General features: G+C 42.7%; 3 protein-coding genes across 6 annotated transcripts in view; all 3 read left to right on the forward strand.

Moving 5' to 3' along the window:
• LOC111218928 (caM kinase-like vesicle-associated protein) overlaps nt 1–2,660 on the forward strand; it is a 36,487-nt gene extending 33,827 nt beyond the window's left edge. For both annotated transcript variants that reach the window (XM_022741413.1, XM_022741412.1), the window contains one exon: nt 96–2,660. In XM_022741413.1, the coding sequence (XP_022597134.1) occupies nt 96–1,589 (1,494 nt within the window). In that variant the 3' untranslated portion in view covers nt 1,590–2,660. The remainder of the gene's footprint in view (nt 1–95) is intronic.
• Nucleotides 2,661–3,149: 489 nt separating this feature from the next.
• On the forward strand, nt 3,150–18,053 carry uba1 (ubiquitin like modifier activating enzyme 1). 2 transcript variants are annotated; one of them, XM_022741408.1, is made up of 26 exons: nt 3,150–3,333; nt 6,499–6,615; nt 6,695–6,753; nt 6,872–7,040; nt 8,112–8,246; nt 8,338–8,444; nt 8,543–8,633; nt 8,755–8,887; nt 8,982–9,079; nt 9,369–9,515; nt 9,882–10,058; nt 10,283–10,390; nt 10,494–10,574; nt 11,686–11,838; nt 12,466–12,631; nt 12,770–12,966; nt 13,411–13,475; nt 13,777–13,972; nt 14,660–14,734; nt 14,840–15,029; nt 15,219–15,304; nt 15,441–15,533; nt 15,815–16,006; nt 16,447–16,548; nt 16,634–16,734; nt 16,821–18,053. In XM_022741408.1, the coding sequence occupies exons 2-26, from the start codon at nt 6,499–6,501 to the stop codon at nt 16,954–16,956; spliced, it is 3,174 nt and encodes a 1,057-aa protein (XP_022597129.1). In that variant the 5' UTR covers nt 3,150–3,333; the 3' UTR covers nt 16,957–18,053. The 2 variants fall into 2 exon arrangements, with proteins under 2 accessions (XP_022597129.1, XP_022597128.1); XM_022741407.1 differs by lacking the exon at nt 3,150–3,333 and adding an exon at nt 4,795–5,002.
• Nucleotides 18,054–18,621: 568 nt separating this feature from the next.
• Nucleotides 18,622–24,703, forward strand: LOC111218933 (rho guanine nucleotide exchange factor 3-like). 2 transcript variants are annotated; one of them, XM_022741420.1, is made up of 13 exons: nt 18,622–18,850; nt 19,267–19,315; nt 19,429–19,479; nt 20,060–20,116; nt 20,281–20,388; nt 20,479–20,637; nt 21,033–21,095; nt 21,309–21,405; nt 22,065–22,141; nt 22,369–22,626; nt 22,997–23,167; nt 23,414–23,606; nt 24,179–24,703. In XM_022741420.1, the coding sequence occupies exons 1-13, from the start codon at nt 18,813–18,815 to the stop codon at nt 24,424–24,426; spliced, it is 1,569 nt and encodes a 522-aa protein (XP_022597141.1). In that variant the 5' UTR covers nt 18,622–18,812; the 3' UTR covers nt 24,427–24,703. The 2 variants fall into 2 exon arrangements, with proteins under 2 accessions (XP_022597141.1, XP_022597142.1); XM_022741421.1 differs by having other exon boundaries at nt 19,432–19,479.
• Nucleotides 24,704–24,800: the final 97 nt, after the last annotated feature.

Raw genomic sequence — 24,800 nt, forward strand, 5'->3', positions numbered from 1 at the left:
AAAAAGTCAAACAAGCCAATATGGGTGTTACACACTGTAAATCTAATTATCTATCCCCTGCTATCCTTTTCTCCTTGCCTCTGTCTATTTTGCAGAAAGCGATCCGTGTCACCACCTTCATGCAACGACTGAAGAATTCAGAGGCATTAATTGACAGTTCAGCCGAAGCTCAGGGTGGTGAAGGGGCAGGAGATGGTGAAGGCGGTGTGTCTCAGGGTACAAGTGATGAGGGAGACAAAGGGACGAGTGATGGAGGGGTGACGTCAAGTAGTGTGTCTTTAGAGGTTACTGTTGAAAATACGCCGGAAGGTATTGACCAGGATGAGGGGAAGAGTAAGGTAGGAGAAAAACAGGAGGAGATAAAGATGAATATAGGCCCATCTGTAGGAACTTCCCCATCAGATGTTCAGGAGCCTCTATGCCAATCAAATGCAGCCCCTAAACTCACACAGGAGCAGCCTGATAAGGTTGGTGTAAAGAAAGCAGCAGGTGATGGAACAAGGAAAATGGCTGCCAATTTGGGTCAAAATAAAGTTGTTCCAGAATCCAAACCAACCCCTGTGGTGACGTCTGACCCCTCCAAGCTGTCAGACACTTCTTCAGGCACTAATCTTGACAAAAACCACACATCCACCTCCCCTGACCCTAGCAGCAAACGTAAAATGGCTGCAACGCTCCATGGCCCTCCACCCACCGCTTCTGCTGATGCAACAGCCTCACCAGAGAAGAGACCGGCCACACAGAAGCAGCAAAAGGATGAGACTGATGGAAGCTGGTGTCAGACACAATTACCAGAGGCAGTGGCAGAGAGGTCAGTGGTAGCACCAGTGACTCCAGCAATAGGGCCTGGAACTGGGGTGGATGTAGGACTAGGAGTTAGGTTAAGGGGTGATGCTAGCCCTGCGGGGGGTAGGGATAGGGATGCTAGGAGAACTGACAGATACAGTGCTGAGTTTAGCATAGCCAGGGCAGGCCCTGTGACAGGACAGGGCTGTTATACAGTAGGCAGTTCTGCTAGTTTGGGTCGTCATGCCACACCATACAACCCAGAAGTTGGGACTGTAGGGATGGGGATGGCCGGGAGCTATGGGAGTCCATACAGCTCCCTGTATACGGGTGCAGGAGGGACAGGGTTGTATGGGACTGGGCTACAGCATCGAGGAGGTGGGAGCAGCACTACAAGTGACTGGCAAATGGACAGTGTGATAGAGCAGATAGAAAAGCAAATGGCTGCCGTATTGGAGAAGATTGAGGGAGACATGCCCTCACTGCTAGAGCAGATCAGTGACTGTCCCGCTGAACAACCGCGTGCCCGGAGCACTCATGCCTCGCCCGCCACCTCCCGTGCACGCTCCTCACAACACTCCACAACTGCGACCTCGGCCACTCCTCCACCTCTTCCCACCTCTCCAAGACCTGCACTGCCATCTCTCCCTCGCCTTACTATCCCTCCTCCATCCTATCCCCCACCCTCTCCACCCACACAAGCCTCACCCCAGGCTGTGGGAGAGCAGGAAGATAGGGATGGACAGAGGAGTGCTACTCGTTCCAGCCAGTCACCCCGAGCTGGGATGGGAAGGGGGCTATGAAGCAGGTGTGCATGATGCAATACCCAACACCTGGAGCACTGGATTTATAGCTTAAACTTGAGGGTTTAATAACTCTGTCACATCCCAAAAGTATCATCCCACTTGCTTACCAGAAGAAAAGTAACCGCACAGTCTTGTTTGGTTTGGCTCTGTGTTCACATTGAGATGACTGGTTGAGAGAAATCTCCCTATGGCATTCAAATAACCAGTGTCTAAGGGGAAGGGAGTACTGTATCTCTCTGTATACAGCTTCAAAGACCAAGATTGCAAAAGTTTGTTCGTGTGTGCATGAATGCTCAACACACAACCACCTCTAACTGGAGTCCAAGTGCAAAATTACAAATCTACACAGTAAACACAGTGTGGTACAATTCTTAGTTAACACTGAGAAGTAACAGCTGAGGGAGTGTTTTGATTTGCATTATTCCCTACAAACTGTAAATACATACAAAAAACTGGGTTCCTAGTTCTTGCTCTTCTCACACGTTGTGAACTTCCACATGTCCAAACAGACATTTACTTTTTTCAAACCAGCTCATCCCATTTCATTATTATTTTATTCCTTTTTATTTATGTAGCTATTCCTTCTATAGTGAGGCTGCGAAACCATGAGCTTGCAGTCACATAGTTGTACAGAGGTATGTGAAATTGAACTGATGAAGCCTTTCCATTGGCCACTGGAGATTGAGATTTGATTTATCATATAATGTACTTAATCTCAAACTGTCACTGAGCTGGGGAAAAATGTCTAGATGCAAGATATTGTATAAAGTCTTTGCAATAATACACACACACACACACACACACACACACACAAACACACAAATACACACACACACACTTCCTGTTCGATTTCCAAAGTTCTCCAAAAATCTTGCCCAGAAAGTTTTATTTTGTCAACACATCCATTTGGCACTGTTAACTGGATAGTGCTGTCTATTTGATCCTTTATATTGTGTAAAACAAAAAAAGTCTTTCTGAATTTCATTCTGCTTTTGGATCTATGTAATACCAGGTTCTGTGCTTTTTTCCTCAATAACGTCTAGACATCCACTATTCTGTCCCTATGTAAACTGTGCTCTGTTTGCAAAACTTTCAATAAAAGTAAAAAAATTAAGATAAATCTTGAATTGTTTCATTGGTTAAAATATTAATATGATGAGATGATACCACTTTAAAAACTATACATTTACACTTTACATCTACGCTTTTTTGGTGCTGAAAGTAGTTATTCTAATATCACGTCATGCCTACAAATCCCATCTGCCCTTGCATGAATTTCGGATTAGTCTATTCTTGTGAAGGCGCGGGGGTGAAAAAAATATTCGTAGTTACTAACAAAAAACCCACGATTAAATCATGTAGCAGCGTGCATTTCAATTCATTTTACTTTGTCGATACTAAGGTTGAACATTATAGACGAATAAAGTAATGTACTTATGATAAATCAATCGAATTCACTTTTCGGTTAACCCTCTGGACCAGAATGATGGTTGTTCCTGTAACGTGCACATGTTGCTGCTTTGCTTTGCTTTCAACTGAAATAGAGTGAGGGGAAACGGTTCGGGAACAGCCGGGCAGGCAGCCGTCCAGCGGAAAAACTCACACAGAGCCCGCCACCCTGACACACTTTTCAGTTTGCAGTCAACGGCACTGTTAAATTGTCACGTTGTTTGTTAGGTTTCTTGCTTAAATACAAGCCGACTTTTAATACTACAGATCAGGCCGAGTAATATCGGATGTGGTAAGTTCTGTACACTTGTGTAAGCTCTTGTCTTGGTAATGTTAGCCCCAGCTAGTTGGCTAACGTTAGCTAGTTAGCTTAAATAGCGGCACAAGAAGGAAAAAGTGGTTGGGTGGCTAGATAGCTTGAAAGCTAACTGCACACAAGCTAACAACTACGCAGTCGTTTGATCTGCGTTATTGGTAGTCGTTAACGTTTGTCGCCGTCGGCTATCTGAACCATTTCAGGTCTCCGTCTCGGCTAACCGTAGCTAACAAGCCACTGTCACGTAACCGTTAAATTAGCATTTGCACACTTTATGTGCAAGAGAATGCTGTGATAATATTCAGTGATAATTAATGTTAAGTGTAGCTGGAGAGCTAGTTGGCTACAAACATTAGATGGACGCTATGTTTAGAGGCAGAGACTAGCTAACTTGCATCACGCAAGCTAGAACCTGCTGGCAATATTTCATCTCGATTGATGTGTTTCGTTGGGTTAACGTTACGGTATCAAGACAATCGATGTTACCACAGTAACGTAATAGTGGTCAGTGTCTCTTAATAGCTTGCCAAGTTAGGCAGCCTGTTAACGTGACATTGATGATATTCATACGCTTCAGCTCCGATAGACTGGTGGAAATTTGTGTTTTTATCATTTCGCAGTACGAAGATGAGAATGGGGATCCCCTCGACATGTGTACCCGAGAATATGCGGCCCACTCTTTTCCTGGGCCTTTGTCATTTGCCAGGCACCCCCTCCCCCAATACTCCTCCTCTGTAAGGAATGCTCACCCCTAACCTCAATGTGACTGAGGGCCCAGACGGTCAGCATCACTAAATCTAGCAAATAACCTACCTGAGGCAGTACCTGTCTTAATTATAATTGCAGCACATCCTACTCGACTAGTGATGTTTTGCTGAATTCACAAATAAGATAGTATCTTCAAAACAGAACACATCAGTTGGCGTTGAAGTGAGAATCTATGAAATCCAGTTATGCCTTTAAATGTGTTATATTCTGTGATTATTCATTGTGACCCGTCTGGTGTAAGCTTTGTATATGGGGTCTACTTGCACAACGAAACGACTTCTCACTGAAACAAAGATGCTGTTATTGATGAATTTCATTCAGCACCGGTGGACGGGAAAAGACGATCAAATAGTCAGTACTTGGAACTTTCCTTTCTCTCACTTGCATCTATCATGTTCTGCGTGGGTTTTTAGAAGAATTGTAAGGTGTTTCTTATGGATTTCTGGAGCTCCTGCAGTTCATTGTACAGTAATGTACATGGCATGCATCTTCTGGTAGCAGGGGCGGGATGAGTGCGCGTTGGCTTCAGCTAACTAACCAATGAGCTGAGCGCCTGGCTGAGCAGCGTGCTCCCAACCGCCCTTTCCTGTTGAATATTTCAGCCCATGCGTCACAGCTCCTCCGCCCCTTTCTCCCCATCTGCCATTTTGGTTTTGTTCCCGTCTGCAGTCGCAAAGCCAGCAACGCAATTACATAGGAGAGACTCTCAGCTCAACGACATAGTGACTCGACAATATAGTACAGACCACCCTAATCCCACATCGCGTTTCTTTTCTTTGTATAAACCGTCGAATTTACAGTCATCGTTATTACTGACATCTAGACACTGCGGGAGAGGAGCGGGTTCGCATTGGGAAGGGACCGAGAAGCATTATTGGTAAGAAAAGAGAAATCAATGGGGCACGAGTGTAATGGCTAGTCTTTCATTCGCAAAAAATGCTTACATTTAGCGCTAAAGTTAGAGGTTCTTTTTTGTTAGGTGCTGAAACATGAAACTATATCAATATAGGAGCTGTGGTAGCTAGCTGTCAAAATCAACCCGTTGCTATTATTTGCGAGCAGGTTGCAATACAGCTACAGCTGCTAGCTTGTAAAGTTGTGTTCCGCACTGGGGGTAGTACAGGCCTAGGCCGAACGGCTAATGGACAGGCTGACAGTGGTGTTTTCTTGCCTCTAAGTTATTAATGTTCCTACTCTGTTCACCTGCCAAATCACTTAGCTGATTAGTGGCAACCTACTTAATCGGTTTCCTCTTGGTGGTGTTAACTGACATTTGATTCACCCTTTCTTAAACGCTGAAAGTGTTGAAATGGTTTGTTACCAGCTAACGTTATGTTAGGTTGAGCAAAGGAACTAGCAATAACAGTACAAACCGGGGGGCTCGGTGCTTTGCTGTATCATGCCGGATGCCTTCATTTTAATTTTTGCCGAACAGCGACAGTTTACAATAAACTGTAAATTTTGTTTTTGCTGGTTTCGACGTTATTTGTGAAGGAGCTGACTCAACCCCTTTTATCATGTGAACTTGCTGGAAGGTTTATAGACGGTTAAGTTCCACTGTTGGGGCGCAGGGAAGTTAGCTGCATTGGATGCGGAAATTGTGGCTCGTCGTGCGGTGGGGATGTGCTCCAGATACTGCGGCCTATTTTACTTACCGAAGTGACGGGGTTTGTCCGGAAAATTTCGCTTGCCACACTAAACTTGAATATTATTTTTTTTTATAATATTACCGCTAATAAACGCCCCCTCTATACGTCTTCACTACCGAGGATAGTTCAACCGGTACAGTACGATCCTTGTGTCCACACCTGCGAGTCAATGTGTGTGTTGCTCACTTTTTACCGCAGTGAAGTTTTAATGATTCAGCTGTTTTTTGAAACAATGTTGGCATCCTTTTAAAAACTGGTATAATAAACAATAGAAGTACATAAACAAGCGTTGTCTCTGAGCATGAAAAGGACTGATAATGCTGTTATTCATGTCTCTTCCCAGGCTCAGTTCGTTTTCTAACAGATTTGTGTTTGGCCTGCAGCCAGCCCAGCTGCTCTCTAGACTAGAAATCCTCTCTTCAACATGAAGGAGATTAGGTTGCGTTTAGCTTAGATACTCATCTTAATAGAGTAATAGCAATGAATTATATATTTCTCACGCATTTGAATTTTAATCTGTTGTCTGTTGGAACCCTCCATGAAATGCATGCATGTGGACACTGGAGTGCCTTTTTCTGCTCGATATATTTAATTGTTGAAACTGAAAAGTTTAAATTCTTTCATGTTATCCACTGTTAAATAATTAATATAAATCAGTAAAGGAGAAATGCAAAGCAACAACATTGGTCAGCTGGTTGTTCTAATGGTGTTGGTTGATGCACAGATGTCCAGCTCGCCGCTGTCCAAGAAGCGTCGCTTGTCAGGATCAGAGACGAAGACGGGATCCCACTGCTCCTCCTCTAACTCTGTCAGAACTGATCTGTCCCACACACCTGCCAACGTAAGTGAAAACATGTACACTGCATACTTTTGGGTAAAACTTGTAAAATAAATTAATTGCACCTCCTGTCTCTCCTTAGGGCATGGCTAAGAATGGCAATGATGCTGAGATCGATGAAGGCCTGTACTCCAGACAACTGTAAGTCTTCTCCCTGTAGAAGTCTTGTCCTAATTACAGGAAACTTTCAGCATTTATTATTGGGCTGGTTGTTAAGCAATACAGAGTTGTGCTCATGGTACTTTCTCTCTTTCCCTAGTTATGTGTTGGGCCATGACGCTATGAAGCGCATGCAGAACTCCAATGTCCTTATCTCTGGTATGAGAGGTCTTGGAGTGGAGATTGCCAAGAACGTCATCCTGGGAGGAGTTAGAAGTGTCACTGTACATGACCAAGGAGTTGCAGAATGGAGAGACCTCTCCTCTCAGGTGGGAAGCATTCATGGACATTCCCATTTTCCATTAGTGCAGTGATTAATTAATATTTTTTTTTAATTCAGCCATTGATTCACTCAATTAATGTGCTTAATTAGTGATTCATTTGGTGTCTTTAAGCCTAATTCCAAAGTGCAGTGTGGCTTTATCTGTTATGAGTCACTCGCTGTGTTGTATTGTTGCCATCCAAAAAGAGTACTACCGCCACCCCCACCCTTGTTAGCCATGTGCTGACCCAGATTTATCAGTGGGTGGCCTCTCACTGGGTCATAATCATAGTAGAGCTAAAGCCTGTTTTAGAACATCATTACAGTGCAGAGATTGTTTTAGTCTGTCAGCCTGAGACCCTGAATGCTGTCTGTTTAAGGCTGGGCAGATAAATGTGTGAATAGACTGCTCAGGTGCTCATTCGGTTGCTCAGCTAAGACTTCCTATTTTGTGACCTTAAAGAAGTGTATGATTGTTAATAGAGCTGTGTGTCAGCTGTATCTGTGATCATCCAATCTGAGTATAACCTTGTGCTCTCAAACATTTCTATTTCAGCCACTGGCATCTGCCCCAGTGTCCTTTCTCATTCAAGCTGTATTAAATCACCTATGTATATTTCTGTCACTTATTTGTCATGTCATCCATCTTCTATAGGAATTGGCCTTTTATCAACCACTGAATCTTGGACCTAGTCTACACTTGGCGAAATTTTAAAACCCACCTGTTCTCCCTGATTTGGCCTTTCATCCACTCTAAGCTAATGTTTTTGTAACATCTGTAGAAAGAGCTTTGCTAGAACCTTTTTAGCGGTATAAATCTGACGGTGTCACTTTCACATTTTTCTAATCAATGTCATGGTTAGTGTGGTGTGGCAGAATTGTGTAGAAGCCAAGTGAATCTGCATTACAACTTTTCTTGTATAAGATAAGTGAAATTGTCCAAAGGCAAAAACTGAGACATCTATTATCCTTTACTTAGTTCCATATTTAGCACTCATTCACCAATATTGGCAGTTATTGCTTTACTGACATGGTAGCATTTCTTCCCTGACATCTTGTATGTATTTTGTGTTGTCAGTTTTACCTCCGGGAGGAGGATCTTGGGAAGAACAGGGCAGAGGTGAGCCAGCCCCGTTTGGCTGAGCTCAACAACTACGTTCCTGTGACTGCCTACACCGGAGCTCTCACTGAAGACTACCTGACTAAGTTTCAGGTATAACTTGGATAGAAGCCCTGTACCCATTCATTTCAGCATTCAGAAAGGAAAGAAAAGCTGGTGTTAAATATGTGTCTTTGCAACCTAGGTGGTGGTGCTGACTAACTCAACTCTGGATGAGCAGCAGCATGTGGGGGAGTTCTGCCACAGCAAGGGAATCAAGCTGATCATTGCAGACACACGTGGACTGTTTGGGTAAGATGCTGACCCTTTGTTTTTTATCGTTCTCATTGGATATATACACACTTGTATGTCTGTCAGTGTCTAACATTTATATGAATTATGTTTTGTAGCCAGCTTTTCTGTGACTTTGGTGAAGAGATGATAGTGTACGACACCAATGGAGAGCAGCCGCTGAGTGCCATGATTTCCATGATCACCAAGGTTAGTCCTTATGTCTGGCTGAGTGTTTTTCAAAGCAGTTGCTACTTTTTAGGAGCAAGGTCAGGTTTCAAGACAGCTTTGATTTGCACTCAAAACCTGCTCATTTTTGGCTTTTCTCCAGGACAATCCAGGGGTTGTGACATGCCTGGACGAAGCTCGTCATGGCTTTGAGAGTGGAGACTATGTCACCTTCACAGAGGTTCAGGGTATGACAGAGCTCAATGGCTGCCAGCCAGTGGAAATCAAAGTTCTGGGTAAGACCTCTTTCAGTTTAAGAAAAAAAAAACATGTTTTGTTTGTTCTGATTGTGACTGTTACAAACTGACATTGCTGACTTTCTCTGTTCAGGTCCCTACACCTTCAGCATTTGTGACACAGCTGGCTTTACAGATTATGTAAGAGGAGGAATTGTCTCCCAGGTCAAGATGCCCAAGAAGATTGCTTTTGTAAGTGACATGTGTTGCCATTTTTCACACCAAGTTATGTATTGCTTACATCACAGTAAATGTACTAAAATACACTTCTTCTTTTTTCATTATAATTATTTGCAGTGTGAACCTTTGTTTGCATTTTAAGATTGTGTTTTCCAATTATTGCCAATGGTCACAAAGACAACTATGTATAATCTCATCACTATACTTGCGGGCCAACATTATCTGCTGTTGCTGTGACCAGTGGAAAATTATACCTACACCAAACTCACTTCTCCCTATCTCGGATGTCTTTCCTGTGCAGAAATCCATCTCTTCCTCCATGGCTGAGCCAGATTTCATGATGACAGACTTTGCCAAGTTCGAGCGTCCAGGGCAGCTGCATGTGGGCTTCCAGGCTATCCATGCCTTCCAGAAGAAACACAACCACCTTCCTGTACCTTGGAGCCAGGTGAATTTCACTCATGATAGTGGAGATATTATTTTAATGGGAATATCACAGTTGCCTTAAATTACCTGTTATGGCTAAAACCCACACCTTGCTTCATGTTCTGATAATACCCATTTGTCTCATTTGACTGTTAATACACTTTATTATTGGGAAACTTGGTGTCGGTAATAAGCCTGTTTTTAAATGTGGGTGTTTGAATGAAAGAGCCTCAATCATTACATACACAAAGTAAAATTGAGGTAGAATTAAGCATGAAAAATTGGGCAGCACATAGTTTGCAAGACTTTATAATCAATTAGTACAAATCAGTGAGTTTGGTTTAGTATTTTGTGACATGTTCAACATGTTGAGCTATGTGTATTCCAGACTGATGGTGATGAGCTATTGACATTGGCCAAGGAGGTGAACTCTGCCCAGACAGGGTCAGCTAAAGTGGAGCAGTTGGATGAAGCTCTTATCAAAAAGCTGTCATATGTTGCTTCTGGTGATCTAGCCCCTGTCAATGCCTTCATTGGGGGTCTGGCTGCACAGGAAGTGATGAAGGTCAGTGTTGTGTGAAAATTGCAGCCAATAGCCCTGTCTTAACAATATCTACTGTGTTTTTATTTTTAACTCGACGGAGTAGGTTATCAGTTGTTGTGTGGTTTTACTGTTGTCTGTGGTACGACATGTTTGGACTGTTTACTGCGCTAACTTACTCAAATCTTATCAAAATTCATTGTTTTGTACAAATGTTTCCTTATATTTTTACATGCTCTCTTCTCTAGGCATGCACAGGAAAATTTATGCCAATAATGCAGTGGCTGTACTTTGATGCCCTGGAGTGCCTGGCCGAAGAGGAAGGAGAGATTCTCACAGAGGAAGAGTGTGCCCCCGTAGGTGTTGATAGCAAATCGCAGAGTGACAGAGTATGGATGCACATAAGTGACAAACGATGGTGTTAAACCTGTTTTTCTGCCTCCCATCCTTTTCTCCCAGAGGAACTGCCGATACGATGGGCAGATTGCAGTGTTTGGCACCAAGCTGCAGGATATGCTTGCCAAACAGCGCTACTTCCTGGTGAGTCGGCCAATGGAAAACTTTCCAACACTTCCTCTGGCATCCTGTTACTAAGGGAGATTTTAAGTCTGGTGATATGAAATATTCTTGTCAACAAATCCCATGAAAAAAAACAAAACCAGCAATTAATTGATCCCAATAACAAGAATTGCCTGTGTGGCCAAAACCTGATACAACATATACCTCTGTGCCATAAACCTCAATTGCTGTACAAAGACTTTTAAAAACACATTGGTGAGCCACAATGTTGCACTGGGTTCCATGCGCCCTCATTGTACTGAATATGTGCACTGTCATTCATTTTGAGACATGGCCACATATACTGTCCTAGTTCAAAAACATCCCAGCGCATCATATCTACAGATAAAAATAGACCAACAAACGCACAATTTACACACAACATTACATTAGCTAAAAACTACAGGAGTCAGCTATTTTTGAAAATGTCTTCCCTTTTTAAAATCATAACCACTGTGGGAGAAATATTAACACTGGAGATACAGTATCTCTGGGAATGCAGGGACACTTTTTTGCTTACTCTGGCAACCTGTTTTGAATTGTAGGGATGTACTGGGTGTATCAGAGTGTGGTGGTGGGGGTGAAGTTTAGAAAAACAATTTGTGATGCCTTTTTTAAAGATTTGTCTTCAGTAGGTACGATTGACTTAAGGCAGAGGGAATTTGGGAAGTCCAAAGACAGACCAACCCATGTTATGTTATGTCTTCTAATGGCATTTGTTTACAGTAAGAAAACTAAAGAATATCACCTCCACAGTCCTTTATTAACATGTACCTACATTGCTTTGTTTCCCATCTCAGTACTTAAGTAAAAGTGAATACAATGTCCGTAGTTGTCTGTATTTTAACCTTTGATCATTTTGTGAAATCAGTACCTAAATACTGTGGACTTTGGTGTGTTCATGGGATCTGTTCACAATAACAAACACAGAATATTACTAGCCTTTCTCTGTCATTGAGTTACATGTTGTAGAATATTAGATTTCTCCACAGAGTAGTGTGAATGGATAGTGTTTGTTAAATGGCATCTAAACATGGAACAAAGATCATAACTTGGATAGCTTTACACGCTGAGGGACCTGTAATCGTTCCAGGTTGGAGCCGGTGCCATCGGCTGTGAGCTGATGAAAAACTTCGCCATGATTGGACTGGCTGGCGGAGAGGGTGAGGTCATTGTGACAGACATGGACACCATTGAGAAGTCCAACCTCAACAGACAGTTCCTCTTCAGACCCTCCGATGTTACGGTCAGTATCATCATCTTTGCTCAGAAGTAGTGAACACAAATTGGCCATTTATTGATTTGAATTTGATATTTCCAAGCAGTTCTACATATGGATTTCCTGTCCATTGCAACTGTTCCTGAGTGCACTTAATATAACTGCTGCTGATGGATGATGTCATGGTACAACATTAGATGGAGGAAACGGGATGCCTGGGGCTATAAAGACTCAGTCTGGGTGTATTAGAGTATTGGTTATTTCATGTGGTGATAAATGAAATGCAGTGACCTTTCAAAGAACAGATTGGTACTGGAACACAGATATTGTTACATGACGACAACATTGTTTGCATTGCTTTATTCAAGGGTTGTATTGTGTTACAAAATAAATTGTGGTTGGAGGAACCCACAACTGACAGACATGTGCTGCAGGCCATAATTATTGGTTAAACATGCACATCATGCACAGAAATTGAATGGGGGTTTTATTTTTTTTGTGTGTTGGTAATGGGCTTACTTCAAAAATCAGTCAAGCAATCAATAATTCTGACCACTGTATTAACCACCACTCAGTTGCAATACTGGTGTTGGTATTTGACTGGAAAGTGAAAAGGTCACTGTTAATATCATTTGTCTATATGTGTAATAACAGAAAATGAAGAGTGATACAGCAGCGGCAGCAGTGAAGCAGATGAACCCCTCCATCAGGATCACAGGTCACCAGAACAGAGTTGGCCCCGACACAGAGAGGATCTACGACGACGACTTCTTTGAAAGCCTTGATGGAGTGGCCAATGCGCTGGACAATGTTGATGCGCGTAAGAGAAAAAAAAATTAACAATGGTGTATTTACTTGCAAGGAAATCAGATTTCCTAACTAAAACCAAATATGTTCTTTTCTATGCCCTCTGTACTTGAGCTGTGTCCTCTGACCTGTGTTTCTGTCCACTGTGCAGGTATGTACATGGATCGGAGGTGTGTGTACTACCGTAAACCCTTACTGGAGTCCGGTACTCTTGGCACCAAAGGCAATGTCCAGGTTGTGATCCCCTTCCTCACAGAGTCATACAGCTCCAGCCAAGACCCACCAGAGAAGTCCATCCCCATCTGCACCCTGAAGAACTTCCCAAATGCCATTGAACACACACTGCAGGTAAGTAGACACACATATGCACATCACTGCACTTAAGATAAACACAGGCTCTGCCCAGTGAGTGATTTTTAAAATTGCAATAGTTATGATCGCATTCTGTTGTGATTTATATTTACAAAGTCAAAATCATATTAATTTAAACTCTGCCAAACCATTCAGTCAAATTAATTCTTTAGTGTTTTACTAGAGCACATGTTTAATGTATGATTATTGAAGATGTCATGCTCCAACAGCTTTTGGTAAAAATGTATTTTATCATTGATTCATACTGAACAGTCACAATATGATGAAATGGACAAACAAGAAACTTATTTTATTTACCACTACTCTGGCTTAAACAGGTTTAGGTTTCTCACACACACACACACACACACATGCACATTGCTTCTGATTTGGTGAATTGAGTGTATTATTGATTTGTTATCAATATCTTCCTCTGTTCAGTGGGCCCGTGATGAGTTTGAGGGACTATTCAAACAGCCACCAGAGAATGCCATGCAGTACCTCACGTGAGTGGCCTTCTTTGTCATCCTGAAGTGACCATATAGCATCACTGTAGTTAACAAAACTGGCTGTACATGGATTTGTAAAAGGGCTCAGTATGGTCCCCCTAATTTTTAGGGGTTGATATTAAGATGCTGTTGCTTTTTGTGATACTGTGGACTCTTGTTAAACCTTGAAGAAACAAAATCCCATGCTTTAAACAATTGCTCATCTGTCGCCCACCCAGCATGGTTGGCTGAAGAAAGAGTAACAGCTCTTCACATAGTGGTCACCAGCTTATGAGGTTTATGATCATTGTTCTTGCAGAGATCCTAAGTTCATGGAGCGTACTCTGAAGCTTCCCGGAGCTCAGCCTGTGGAGGTGCTGGAGGCTGTTTATAAGAGTCTTGTCACAGACTGCCCCCACAGCTGGGCCGACTGTGTAGCCTGGGCACGCAACCACTGGCAGTGTCAATACAGCAACAACATCCGCCAGCTACTGCACAACTTCCCCCCAGATCAGGTACACATTAAGCTTATCGCATGGTGAAAATCAGTCTGGTTTGGTGTTCCCCACCCTCCATATTCTAAACATCAAAACATATCCTTGTCATCCATTAGATTTAATTTTTCAGTTTTCATTTATCAAAATTTCGTTCGCACATATAACATCTTGATTACCATTCAATCCATTTCACCCCGGTTGTTTGTGAGTGATTCCAAGCTATAGTCACATGGTGATCAAGGTGTATTCAATTCTAAGCAATGCGTAACGATTGTTATTGCAATGGAAGCATATAACATTGAAGTAATAGATGTTGGACTGAGGATTTTGGACCACTGACCACTATAGTCCTGCACTCCTGCATTCATTTGGCCCACTGCAGGCAACTCTGTGTAGATGTTATAAAATAGTACAATACTATGGCATGAATAGGGCTTTAGGCCAACAGTAGACAGATGATGGATTCATGGTACGATCATCAAGAAATGCATAAACCTTTTTAAACCTTGGTTGCTTGAGTCAAAGCTTATTTTTTGGATTCTACAAATGTAATGTACAGTTTGCTTGTGGAACCTCTTCCCCTCATTTCCTGTCATTTCTTGACCACTGTCTGTGTAACAAGGCATACAATGCCCAAAAAGCCCTAGCTTTAAGGTTTTGCATGTTATTGCTTGCAAGGCCTAAATTTGTCAACTTGTCTTTCAGCTCACTAGCTCTGGTGCCCCCTTCTGGTCTGGTCCAAAGAGGTGTCCTCACCCCCTAGAATTCAGCACTAGCAATGTAAGTATGCATTCATTATGTGTTATGTGTACCACCTTGCAGCATTATCTGCCTTTAACTAGTCTATTAGTCTCAAGGTAATGGCAGAGCTGCTTCCCCTTGCAGGAGCTGCACATGGATTATATCTTGGCAGGAGCCAACCTGTTTGCTCAGACATACGGCGTGCAAGGCAGCACTGATCGTGCAGGTGTGGTCAAGATCCTTCAGGAGGTCAAGGTGCCACCCTTTACCCCTCGTTCAGGGGTTAAAATCCACGTCTCTGATCAGGAGCTGCAGAATAGCAATTCCTCTGTTGGTAAGGCGCAAATCTTCTGCACATTGAGCAAAACATTCAAAGTTACAGAAATCTAGTTTAGATGTCATATTTTCAGCCAAAGACTTGTCTATGTAAGTCATTTGTTGTTGGTGGTATACATTGAAGTCATGGTCTGGGTCATTATAGATGCATTGAGAAAAATGTAACCACTGCTCTCTTGCTGTGTAGATGACTCCAGACTGGAGGAGCTGAAGGTCCAGCTGCCTTCCTCCGAGACCTCCCAGTTCAAACTCTGCCCCATTGACTTTGAGAAGGTACACCATTTTTCCTCCTATAAATATCAGAGTTTCTCTGAAATTGCCCGAGCTCTTCTGTTAGTCCTCAGTTCAGTCTCAACCTGCACTAGTCATGGTCCTGTTTGTGTGACGCTTTTGGACCCTGTGTTAACAGGATGATGACACCAACTTCCACATGGACTTCATTGTGGCAGCATCCAACCTGAGAGCAGAGAACTACGACATTCCCCCTACAGACAGACACAAGGTGGGGTGCATTTTGTAGATCATGTTTTCGACCTGCCCTTCTCTTTGGGCAAAAAAACAACTTGCAGGCTACTGACCAGAAAATCAAAAATTTGCTTTTTCAAAAATTATGTCAAAACTAAAATGGCAAGAATTTTTTCAAGCCATTAAAAATGCTCAATATTATATTTTATCATTTGTTTTACAATGTCATGTTCACTTACTGCAATTTAACTCTTTAAATAAATAATTCATGTTCTTCCTTCTTTTCTTCATTGCTTTTGTATTCATCATCCGATCCAGAGCAAACTGATAGCTGGCAAGATCATTCCTGCAATCGCCACTACCACGGCGGCAGTGGTGGGTCTTGTGTGCCTGGAGCTCATCAAGATTGTCCAAGGTCACAAGAAGCTGGAGTCATACAAAAATGGCTTCATGAACTTGGCCCTGCCTTTCTTTGCCTTCTCTGAACCCATTGCTGCTCCCAAACACAAGGTAGGCACCTGCTTGTTTTGAGCTGTTTAGTTATCAGTTGTGATGTACTGTATAATGTGTCCCACTTGTGGCAAATATTTTCCTGTTAATTCTCAAGTTGCCAAGTGGCATCCCTGAAAGGGTTGTCATACATAGTCATTAGATGTTTTGAGCTCCGATGATGATCCAGCCATGCTAATACTGATGCACCAGGCAGATGCAGTTTGTCTGCCTGGGTGTAAGTGAGTTCAACTCACCTTCTCACACTGATGGGATCAGTGTGTGCTGAGGAGAATAAATTACATTACGTGTTTTCTTTTTTTTTATCATTTCTATTCTGCTCATTTTTTTTCATTTTAGCAAAGAACAGCAAATCGGTTGCTGCTGTTTGAAAATGCATCATGTCTTTTGTGAAATCTTTCTGTGGAACTGACATCTCATAATCTCCTCTATTTTTTCAGTACTACGAAATCGATTGGACGTTGTGGGATCGCTTTGAGGTCACAGGTTTGCAGCCCAATGGGGAGGAGATGACACTCCGGCAATTCTTGGACTATTTTAAAGTATGTTCTCATCTCCTCAGTTTGCCACCATGTGGTTTCTGGCCTACAATTAACCAAATCCCATCTTTCTTCTGTTGGTCATTAGAATGAGCATAAGTTGGAGATCACCATGCTTTCTCAGGGAGTGTCCATGCTCTATTCCTTCTTCATGCCTGCTGCCAAACTGAAAGAGAGACTGGACCTGCCGTGAGTAGTCTACATTCACGAGACACATAAAATGTGAGTGAGTGTTTTTATCCATTGCTATAACTGTATTCTTCTGTGTCCTGTAGGATGACAGAGATTGTGACGAAGGTGTCCAAAAAGAAGTTGGGAAAGCATGTGAAAGCCCTGGTGTTTGAGCTATGCTGTAATGACCTGTCAGACGAAGACGTGGAAGTGCCCTATGTCAGATACACCATCCGCTGAGCTCCACATTGAACCCACCCACAGGAGGGTGGGGGTTACAGGGGGGAGACAGGGGTTGGGTGTTCTAAGTGAGGAGTTGAGGTGGGGATTGGGGGTGGGTGGGTTGATCCAGGTCAGCTCTATTGGATCAATCAGTTTTTTTTAGGCCTGTGGTTTGTGTAAACCTGTGCCTGAGTGTACATAGCCCCAGTGAGCTGATTTAAGGAATCCTGTATGTGTGTTAGGGATCCAGTTGGTGCTCAGCTGTGGGAACAGGGGTGTCATTGGAGGAAGGGAGCATGTATACTGGATCTCCTGATGTCTCTCTGCAGCAGAATCTCTCTGCTCAGTTTAATTCTAAGCCTTAGTGTTCTCTTGGCACTCCATAGCCCAACTAGTGTCCCTCTGAAATATCCTCACACTCTTACTAGCCTTCAGCACTAAAGGAGGGATTTTTTTTTTTTTTTTTTTTAATCCAGCCAACTGTCTCCCCGCCACTCTACTTGCTCTCTTCCCTCCTCCAACCCCTGTCTCGTAGACCTGGTCCCACATTGCTGTTGTTTTTTTGTTTTGTTTTTTCAAAGATGCACCTCATTAAGTAAAAGAAATTCAGCTAAGAATCCCCAAAGTAGTGACACATGTATTGAGAATCCATTTTGCCACAAGGTCATATCACTGCCCTGAATTTTACCTGAGACCCCGAATTTGAAACTGTAGAAGCACCTGAAGATGCAGTTAAACCCTAGTTGACGGCGGCGTCTCCTGACTGGAAAATAATCTCACACCGGCAGAATAGGAACCCTTGCTGGTTTGAAGTGCCCCTACACCCACCTCATCTAGCACTCTGTGACTTTGGAGGGGCTCTTGCACATGACATCAGTTTTCTCTTCTTTATATTTCATGTGTCTTGTTTTCAATTTCTTCTTTTTTTTTTTTTCGGGGGGAGGGGTGGGGGTAAGGGGAGTGGACAAAGTTTTGGCACACACACCTTGTAGATCATAAACTGTCTTCTTTCTACTTTGTTAACTCCAAATGACATTACAGTGTAAGAGCAAGGCAATGAGATGTATCTTGAAATGCGAGCACTTAGTGTGATAGTGAATAAACATGTAAAAACATTTCTGAGTTTGTGTGGTTATTTGACTTTTTGTTGGGCTGTTTTGGTAAAACTGTATATCTAATTGAATCTTTCATATGTGGTTTTCCACCATAATCAAACAGAATTAGAACATGTCAGATATTTGTGTGTTTTTCCTGTCTGACCTGCTTGAGGCGCTTCAGAAGTTTCATAACACGTATCCGGGAAGCCTGAATCAGCTAAACAATTACCAATGAATTTACAATGAAAAACCCCCAGTCAGAGGATGGAGAATTTTTTTTTTTTTTTTTTTTTTTTTTTTTTTTTTTTTTATAACAGAGGTTGAAGAAATAATCTGTCCAGGCTTTGTGCAAATGTACCTGTAGTTAATTCAGTTCATTGAAAAGGAATGTGATGAATAGTCAACTAGTTACAAATCAGCTGTCACTTCCTCTTGTGTCTCATGACATTTTTTAACATATTCAATCACATTCCTCTGGTCTGCAAAGAAGTGTTAAAGCTCCATTATCCAGTTGACTTGTTTTAGTGACATGGTTGAGGTAGAGTTATGAACCCTCCTCCCTGAGAAGAGCGGATACGTGAGTGTGTGCAACGCTAAAGGATGTGGTCTGCTCTGAGATGAGGAAGAAGTGCACGGAACTGTTACAGCTCCCTGCAAACAACTCGTTCTGCGTTACTGGAACAGATAAAAGACCTGTTAATTTGGATTATCGCAGCATTTCTCGTTTTTGAGACCGTGTCATGATTCTGTGAAGATGCATTGAGGACAAAAGTAAAGATGGAAGTGGAGGAGACTGTTGAAACGAGGACTTCCTGGTATGATACCTTTCACGATTGCTAACAAGTGTTTTCACCTTGGGGTGCCGTATAATCTAAACTATTGCTGAGAACTGACTGTGAACCACCTACGACATAATATACTTTACTGTGTAGGAGGTTTTAATGTTATTTGAATTTGGTATACATCTGGCATCAAGTTGCCAAAACTCAACCCTTTAATATTACTGTGCAGCACTCATTAAAAAGGACTGGATCAGAATCTTAACCTTCAATAATCAATGTGATTTTACATAACTGTAACTATAAAAAAAAAAATCTGACAAATTAGTTGTTTAGACATACACTCCTAGGACCTCGTTCAGCTACTTTTTACATTTATCTCAAGTAAAATAATATAACTGTGTATGGATGTTTGCTTTGTGCCCATTAACAGTTTGTTTTGCCCTTTTTAGGTCAGCAGTGCCAGGAGAGACATACTCCATCCTCTGCGACCATGCTGGGGTACGTCACACCATCTATCTTATTATATTTCACCGTTCTCCTGTCTGAAACTTATCTGCGCATTATCCTAAAAACTAAGCAATTCACCATAACTCTAAATTTTATTCTTTTAGAAGAAGAGAAAACAAGACCCGGCCCCTGAACCTGTGATCAGAATCACAGAGGTGAGTGTGATTTCTGACATTAAACTGTGTTGCGATGCCTCTTCTTCATTTTCTTGTCTCTCTCTGTAACAAGCGGAAGTTACTCAACCTTACCTTTGTGACCGCAATGCTGAGCACAGAGCTCAGCATCGAGACAGATATTAACATGATGTTCAGCTGCGTGGCCAGACCCCCGCTGAATCCACAAACCTTTAAGTCTTGTCAATATCCCATCTTGTCACGTTTCAGCCAGTGATTTCCCACTTTTCAAACTGTTTTGCTTTCATCTTTTTTGGGGTGTTATTGTACAAAGATTTTTTTTTTTCAGCAGGTAATTCAGTACATCTCACACTGAATATACAGCTGATGTGGTTAGTGTGGAAAAAAGAAAAAAACAGGCAGACATCTTGTATTTTACTACAGAGGCATAGCTTCAACCTCCTTCCTCTTCGAAAGACTCACACAGGAAATGAGAGATCTGCACCCTATAGTATCTCACCCCTCTCGACCTCTCTCTCTTTCCATTTTCCTTAACCCCCCCTCACGTCTTTTCTCAAGTTCACATCTAACTTATTCTTTTCATCCTGTTCTGTTTTAACAGGATGAAGAGGAAGACGAGGAGGGTGAAATGATGTCCGACCACATGAAGGAGTCAGAGGTGAGGTGCTCCTCTTTTGCAGGTGCCAGATGTGTGTTCAGTTCTTCTAAAGTCTTCTGATGCACAGCCAGCAATAGTTTGATGAGTGATCCGCCTTGATATGTTTGTGGAGCATTTCTTTTTTACCAATATAATAGTCAGTTTTAATGACGATTTCATTTTAGGAGCCCAGTAATAAAAGGGTCAAACCTGTGGCAAAGTCCAACAGCCTGACAGGTGTCATAACCCCAGTGAAGACCCCTGCTCTGAAACGCATCGGACAGTCCATTTCGGTAACGGTGCACAAACACAAAGTCAAAAACAAAGTCACAAAACGAATGACTTGTGCATGCTGACACTCATCCACTCTGCTCTTTTCACAGCGCTCCATCAGTTTTCGCACAGAGGCTCGACCTTTGCCCCCGGCTCCCCTGCGCTCTCGCCCAAAGGCCTCGTCATTTCCACGCCGGCGCAACAGCCAGTGTTGGAGTGACACTGTGGAGAGTCATGACCTCACTGCAAAGGAGATCAAGCGTCAAGAGGTGCAAGAAGCAGCGGGCTATGTTTAGTTCATTTGCAGAAACAAAATTTCTCTGCTTGTGTATTTAATATAAAGCTTTGTGTGTGTGTGTGTGTTTTTTTTTTTTTGGAGGGTAAGTGGGTCAAGCTGTGGGGCTGTGGTTTCAGTGTGGGCGGGGTGACTAGAGCCTACCCTTCATTTCTGTGAAGCAGCGCTACATGGGGATTATGAAAGAGGATGTGAGCTGGCACTGAAGGCTCAACTTCCTTTATTGAATAATCAGCTGTGAGAGCTCACGCAATCCATCTGTGTATTTTACCACTTGTGCAAGTGTGTGCTTGCATCCACATGATGGTGTCTGCAAATGGTTCCACCTGTCTGGTTGAAAACATCAAGCGCGTTTGTCTCTTCCTGCAGGTGATCTATGAGCTGACTCAGGGAGAGAGACAACTTATTGAGGACCTCAGTCTGGTTAAGAAGGTACTTGCCCACCTAACGCCTCCACCTGAGTAGAATACACTGAATATATGTGAACGTCTCTTCATTGGAACCGGTCATCCCAGTTACTCTGACACCAACAAAAATCTGACAAATTAGTTGTTTAGACATACACTACTAGGATCTCATTCAGCTACTTCACCACACACTTCTGTGATTCATTGGATTCTCTCTTCTCTTTGGCCTCCTGCCCAGGTGTACTATGAGCCCATGCTGAAGCTGGACATCATGACGGAGAGTGAGCTTGGACAGATCTTTGGTACTCTGGACTCCCTGATTCCTCTCCATGAAGGTAAATCACCTCTCTGCCTTTCACTTTCTCCTGTTATCTCAATCTCTACCCATGAGCCAGCAACACCTCCTCATTTCCTAATCTTGTACAAAGCAAGTTGGGCTGTGCAATACCTAAACATTATCAGCGGTTGACGTTCCGTGGAATTGTATCTTATTAAAGGTTATCTCTTCACAGATTTTAGTCAAATGAATTATATATTGTTGACAGCTACATCAGTAAAAACAATTAAGAAGGGTCGGACTCTATGAATAATAATGCCTATAAATGTTTAACAGGGACATTTGAAAAAAAAAATTAGGTAATGGCTCAATGGTGGAACACTAATTCAAGTATTTTATTTGTGAGTTTGTATACATTTGCCATACGGTGATATACAATGTATTAATAATGGAAAATAGTTTAGTTGTTAATATTGTGATATTACTTTTAATAACATTGCCCAGCCTCAGAAGCAAGTGTGGAAAGTCACACAAGGAGAGTATTCATTCATTCAACCATTAACTACACAACTGATGTGCCTTTTTTTTTCAGGTATAGGAAGTTGGATGAGTTACCTGTGATGGTTTTGTGTCTGTTTTTGAGTGGCGCTAACACTTTTATTCAGTCATTAAAAGTCGATAAGAATTCAGCAGATCAAGTATTGTGTTTCATGTCAGATCTGCTGAGTCGTCTGGAGCGGCTGAGGGGATCAGAGAAGACGGTCGGAGAGGTGGGGCCTACTCTGATGAACTGGGTGAGTATCTCCATGGACACCGCGGAGAGAGAAGAAGAGAAAAGGGCACAACCCACCTTCACTCTCTTCAGTTCCTCTATTTCCTCTATTATGTTCCTCTCAAAAAGTCACAGAGTTCAGTCTGTGTACATCTCTGCTTTCATCTGACCTCAGATTTCTTGCTTCATGGCTTCTTTAACCCCCACCCCCCACCCCCCACCACCACCCACTCACTTTCCTCTCTGCAGTTCCCTTGCCTGGAGGCCTATGTTACATACTGCTGTAACCAAGTGGGGGCCAAAGCCCTGCTGGACCAGAAAAAGCATGAGAAGAGAGTGGAGCACTTCCTGCGCCTGTGTCAGGAGTCTTCGTTCAGCAGGAAACTGGACCTGTGGAACTTCCTGGATCTCCCTCGAAGCCGTTTGGTCAAATACCCGCTGTTGCTGAAAGAGATACAGAAGTGCACGCCTCCAGAGCACCCTGATGAGGACACATTGCCTGATGCTGTGAGTTGTGAGGGGGGAGAAACGCATTCACACGTATTGTGTATATACGTGTGAATATGAACATATGTTGTTGATGTCATTGATGTGCAATCAGTAACTTGAAAATAACATAGTTATATTCATGAACCTAGCTGGGCTGTAATCACTTTATACCAAAGGAGATTCGAGTAATTAGAAATTTGTTGCTGCATCTTCCTGTGGACATTCAAGGTGTACATTTGAAACAGGATACTACCTGTACTGCTACATTTTGCTCAAAATGTATTGTAGGAGTAGTATACTATTTTAGTCCGACCCAGAATTCTCCTTTCAGCCTCACAGTGTCTCACTGTGGTTTTGCTGATGCTGTGTCACACTTTGTTCTGCTCAGCTGGAGCTGATCCAGAGCATCGTGGCGGAGGTGAACAAGAAGACAGGGGAGGCTGAGTGTCAGTTCTACAGGCGGGGTCTCGGCTACCTCGAAGAGAGCCAGAGACTGCCCGAGATTCAGCAGTCCCGCTTCCTCTACTGCCACGGAGAGCTCAAGAACAACAAGGGCCAGGTAGCGGCTCTCTGTTGTTACGTGTCACTTTCCATTGATTGACCTTCGAGTGGTGTTGCTGGGGTTGTTTGAGGGTCAAGTCTTCTACATTCATATGTAATATAAAGATAAAGATGTTAACATAATATCTGAATAATAGGTGATTTTTCTTTGCTTTTGCTAACTTATGTTTGAATATAGTGGTAAATAGTCTCCTGAGGTCATATCTCTCGCTTTATGTGTGTGTATGTGTGTCTCCTCCGTCAGCGGCTGCATGTATTCCTGTTCGAGCTGGCTTTGGTGCTGACAAGGCCGGGTGAGGACAGAGAGGGAGGTCAGGTGTTCAATGTGTACAGACAGCCTCTGCCCAATGCCTTGATAAATCTGGAGGAGATCCCAGATGGGGAGGCTGGCGGAGGGGGCACCTTCAGAGGAGCCTTCACTGGGGGAAATGATAAAGGTAACATATACATAACATATATATGTTGTATTTGTTGCTAAATTATGAGGAGACAGGGCTTTAGGGCTGCAACTAATGATTATTTTCATTTGTTTTTTTTGTTTTTTTTAATTAATGGATTAATCTATAACTAATAGTCAAAAAGTTTCTACGGCTCAAGCTAACATTGTCTGAAGAATTGTCCAAACCCCACCAATATTTCATTTACAAAGAAGGAGGAGCAGCAGGTCGTCAAAACTGCTGTCACCCATAAATAGTCGGCATCTTTCTTTGATAAATGGCTTAAAGGAACGCTGTTCTGATGATCAGCTAATCAAGTTACTGTTACAGCACCACAGTGATGTGTGTATACTTTGTTATGGCATACATGACCTGTGTACCACATTTCACTTTTGTTTGTACTTTTTGTTTCATGACCCGTTAGATGAAATGAAACCTACAACCTTGCTTCCTTTCAATTTCCGTCTTCCTCCCTCTCTGTCTCTCTCTGTCTCTCTGTCTCTCTGTCTCTCTCTCTCTCTCTCTCTCTCTCTCTCTCTCTCTCTCTCTCTCTCTCTCTCTCATCCCCCTAGTGAAGAACTGTTTCCGCGTGAGCAGCAGAGGGCGCTCCAAGGCTCACCCTTACAGCCTGCAGGCCAACGACTCCTTCAGCAAGCAGCAGTGGATCACCTGCCTGCGCCAAGCCATCGTCCAGTCGCGGGACAGGACATCTCAGACCAGACAGTCGCAGTTCTCCCTCCACCCTGATCCGGCCCTGTATCACATAGCTGAGCTCAGCCTCAGCTCGGACACAGACATGGCCGACCATACCAGCCGCTGACTGGCAAACTGATCATCAGGAGGCCTGTGGAGTCACCACAGATGTGTACATTGACATTGGAGAATATAAATGGGACTGCTTGTGAAAGATGATTGTGCTTAGACACACATGTAAAATTTTCTACATGGATAATTTCTTTTCTTGCTCTTGCGGATGGATTGTGCGATTGTGGTGATGCATACTGTACAGCTTGGAGCAGTGATACTGAATGTGAATTTACTATGAAAAATGTTTTTGCTGTTGTTTTTTTTTTTTAATAAACTGACACTTGAAAGTTTATTGAGATATTTGTGGAAAAGTATACAAAGAAAAGTCTAAGTATAGCCAACGAGTTCTACAGAGAAAAGATTAGAGATGATTATCCTCCCTCCCTC

Source organism: Seriola dumerili, unplaced genomic scaffold (genome assembly GCF_002260705.1).
Source record: "Seriola dumerili isolate Sdu_G_001 unplaced genomic scaffold, Sdu_1.0 BDQW01000056.1, whole genome shotgun sequence".
NCBI lineage: Eukaryota > Metazoa > Chordata > Actinopteri > Carangiformes > Carangidae > Seriola > Seriola dumerili.

Coding starts and splice junctions, on each gene's coding strand:
- uba1 (XM_022741408.1), top strand. CDS start 6,499: ATGTCCAGCTCGCCGCTGTCCAAGAAGCGTCGCTTGTCAGGATCAGAG. Junction 9,516..9,881: donor TTCCTGTACCTTGGAGCCAG/GTGAATTTCACT, acceptor TGTGTATTCCAG/ACTGATGGTGATGAGCTATT. Junction 15,305..15,440: donor GCCCCATTGACTTTGAGAAG/GTACACCATTTT, acceptor CTGTGTTAACAG/GATGATGACACCAACTTCCA.
- LOC111218933 (XM_022741420.1), top strand. CDS start 18,813: ATGGAAGTGGAGGAGACTGTTGAAACGAGGACTTCCTG. Junction 19,480..20,059: donor CTGTGATCAGAATCACAGAG/GTGAGTGTGATT, acceptor CTGTTTTAACAG/GATGAAGAGGAAGACGAGGA. Junction 20,638..21,032: donor AGGAGATCAAGCGTCAAGAG/GTGCAAGAAGCA, acceptor CTCTTCCTGCAG/GTGATCTATGAGCTGACTCA.